The 3,572-nt window shown below is 37.0% G+C and overlaps 1 protein-coding gene across 1 annotated transcript; it reads left to right on the top strand.

The window, feature by feature from the left end:
* Window positions 1-1,814: 1,814 nt before the first annotated feature.
* LOC103958466 (transcription factor MYB4) lies at window positions 1,815-3,057 on the top strand. Its single transcript, XM_009370730.3, has 3 exons — window positions 1,815-2,050; window positions 2,224-2,353; window positions 2,521-3,057. The coding sequence occupies exons 1-3, from the start codon at window positions 1,915-1,917 to the stop codon at window positions 2,876-2,878; spliced, it is 624 nt and encodes a 207-aa protein (XP_009369005.2). The 5' UTR covers window positions 1,815-1,914; the 3' UTR covers window positions 2,879-3,057.
* Window positions 3,058-3,572: the final 515 nt, after the last annotated feature.

The following is a 3,572-nucleotide window of genomic DNA, read 5'->3' as shown; positions in this document are numbered from 1 at the left end:
ACCCCCCCTTAGGGGCCCGACGTCCTCATCGGCACACCACGACCAGGGTTAGGCTCTGATACCAAATTGTCACATCCCGGCCCGGGCGGGACCACTTCCCAGGCCCGACTTCACCTTAGCACGATATTGTCCGCTTTGAGCCCCCAGCACACCCTCACAGTTTTGTTTCTGGGAACTCACACGAGAACTTCCCATCACAGTTTTGTTTCTGGGAACTCACACGAGAACTTCCCAATGGATCACCCATCATGGGAGTGCGCGCGGATCACTCCCCTAGGTGATGTGGGATGTCACAATTGTCACATCCCGCCCCGGGAGGGACCACTTCCCTTGCCCGACTTCATCGTAGCACGATATTGTCCGTTTTGGGCATCGACCACGCCCTCACGGTTTTGTTTCTGGGAACTCACACGAGAATTTCCCAATGGGTTACCTATCCTGGAAGTGCTCTCGTGCGCTACTCACTTAACTTCGGAGTTTCAACGGAACCCGAAGCCAGTGAGCTCCCAAAAGGCCTCGTGGTAGGTAGAGATAGAAATATACATATAAGGATCACTTCCCTAGGTGATGTGGGATGTCACATATATAATAGAGAGAAAAAAAAATAGTATTTTAGTATGGATTTTAATAGGTAAATTATATAAATTAATTGATAATATAAATAATAATTACTGCTATCATTGAAATACACATTTATTATTAAGTTAAGACCTATTGATAGTTTAACGTTGAAAATTTGACAGGAGGAGGATTATCTATCCTTCTAATCTCTTTATCCTTTCATGCCTTCCTATTTGAACGGTCAAGATTAAACCACGTTAATATCTTATATTGATTTTTTTTATAAAAATAAAACAGAAAACAATGTGTAAGAAAAGGGAATGAAATGATATATGAATAGGAGAGTAAAGAATCATCTTCCAATTTGACATAGAAGAGAAGCTTACTAATAAAGTGAGTTAAGATATTATCTTTATCGGCTTTTACATGTTAGACGAATCTTACACTCCATGTATATATATATATATATATATATATAATTGTGGTAGAATAAAACATATAATTAGGGATTTGGGTGGCACACTGGCACTGAAAGACTGGAAGGGTACTGGTTTTTAAGGGAAAGCATCTTTTATTTAGATATTCAAGGATAACAAACAATATTCATGACATCAGACAATTGTACAAGTGAGAAATAAATAACGACTTGTCTCGAAGGACAAAGAGCAAATATAAAAAGACAAAAAGGTAGAGAGACTTTTTTAAAATGAGATTTTTTTGGAAGTTTTTGATGGAGTAGGATTTTTTCTCCTTCTATTATTATTTTCTTCATTTCCCCTTTCTCATTTTTTTTTGTCCTTTTCTCTATATAAACAATACAGAACAAAATATTGACATGGTTTGATCGTAGCCGTTCAAATAGAAGGGGAGGGAAGAAGAAAGAGATTAGGAGAGAAGAGAATCCTACTCCCTCTTTGATACCTTACAATTTAAAGTTAATTTCTGTACTAACTTTAAAAAACATGGTGCAAAAAATACGAGAAGGAAAAAAAATCCATAAAAAATCCCAAAAGAATCTCCTTAACATTTTTCGCACAAAAATGATTTGTGTTTTACTCCCCACTCTCACACAATCTAATCGAGCCCTAACTGGTAGTTGTGAGTTTTGGGAGTTGGAACCTCTCTCTCTCTCTCTCTCTCTCTCTAGGAAGGGTAGCTAGATTAGTGTAGTCATTGACATTGACCCTTCAAATTTCCTCCTCACAAAACTGTACCAACCAGCAGGATATAAACCCTCAGTAGTTGTTGATAGCCAACAATCAGTCTTTCTTGCTATTTTCTTATCTGATATATTTAACACCAAATTTAACTCTCTCTCTCTCTCTCTTCTCTCTCTCCCCCCCTACGTACGTCATGGCTCCAAAGAACGACGCGTCAACAAAAAAGCCTGTGAACAAAGGAACATGGACAGGAGAGGAAGATAGAAAACTTGCAGAATATATTGAAATTCATGGTGCAAAGAGGTGGAAGACAGTTGCTTCGATAGCAGGTTAGTTATTTAACCAATCCTCGTTTATTTTGAGCTCAAACAACAGGGTTAAAACTTTTAAACCACTAATATACAAATTAACCACATTGATTCTTCTTTATTTTGTTTTAATCTAGCTGGGGGATTTCGTGTGTTCAATATGTACTTTAATTAATCTCTTGTTACTACTGCAGGTTTGAATCGTTGCGGGAAGAGTTGCAGGTTGAGATGGTTGAACTATTTGAGACCCAATATTAAGAGAGGCAACATTTCTGATGATGAAGAGGACTTGATACTTAGGCTTCATAAACTACTAGGAAACAGGTAATTTAATTTAGTCAACATTATCAACATTTTCTTGTCTGTCTGTCAATCTGGACCACATATTTGAATGAATAAATAGACAGAGGTGCATGCATATTGACACTCTGCTAATTGCATAACATGTCAGACGATAAAAATTTTGACCATCGGAAGTTTGTATTGTATAGGTGGTCATTGATTGCCGGGAGACTTCCAGGTCGAACAGACAGTGAAATAAAGAATTACTGGAATTCTCATTTGAGCAAGAAAATGAATCAGAAGGAAAAAACATCGCTGGCTTCAACAGCCCAAGAGACAATGACGACTATTACTGCAACTGCACCTTCCCAGAAAACATCAGACAATAGCGCCGATACTACAACTACACCTTCCCAGAAAGCATCAGACGATAGCGCTGATACGAACTTTGATGTGAATGAGTTCTTTGACTTCTCTGCTGAAGGTTCTTATGGGTTGGAGTGGGTGAACAAGTTTCTCGAGCTTGATGAAGACACCATGGCTGCCCAAGAAAAGGTCATTGTGTAATTATACGATTAAAATTAAGTAATTATTATTAGCACTCTATAAAATTAATAATGCATAATTAAATTTGAGAAATGACTAGCTAGTTTTCTCATTGAGAAATGAAGGCTAAAAAAATAATGGTGAATGGAAGGCTGTGCGTAATTCTGTACAATTTAAATGAAAAATTGCTTGGTCTTGAATATATTTGTGTGGCCATGCATATTTGTTTTACTGGAGTTAATCAACATTTTAATCTTTTGCTAACTGAAAACAAAAGTCTGAGTAATCTAGGTTTTGTGGCCAATGCAAACAAGCCTGTTACTCAAATTTAAAATAGCAGAAGTGTTGTTAACAATGTTTGTGTCGGCTAGAGTCGTCCCCTATTTCAAATGAAGTAGGATTCTCTTCTCTCGTAATTCCTTCTTCTTCCATTTTATCTTCTCACATTTTATTTTTTGTCTTTCTTTGTTTATAAAAAATGAATATAAGGTGTTAATGTGATTCAATCGTAACCGTTCAAAGAGAAGAGGAGAGAAAAGGAGAGAGATTATGAGGGGAGAGAACCTACTCCATTTTAAATAGGGTAATACTAAGAAGACTAAATTTGGAGACAACATTTGCAAACTAAATAATGTATCACTAATAGGAATGAGCACGTTTATCAACGCTTAAGTAATAAACCAATCATCAACTTCCATGCCCTTTAGTTTTCAAA

The sequence above is a fragment of a genome, unplaced genomic scaffold (genome assembly GCF_019419815.1).
Source record: "Pyrus x bretschneideri cultivar Hongxiangsu unplaced genomic scaffold, Pyrus_bretschneideri_v1 Contig34, whole genome shotgun sequence".
Taxonomy (NCBI): Eukaryota; Viridiplantae; Streptophyta; class Magnoliopsida; order Rosales; family Rosaceae; genus Pyrus; species Pyrus x bretschneideri.
This window is presented reverse-complemented; position numbering and strand designations above follow the sequence as displayed.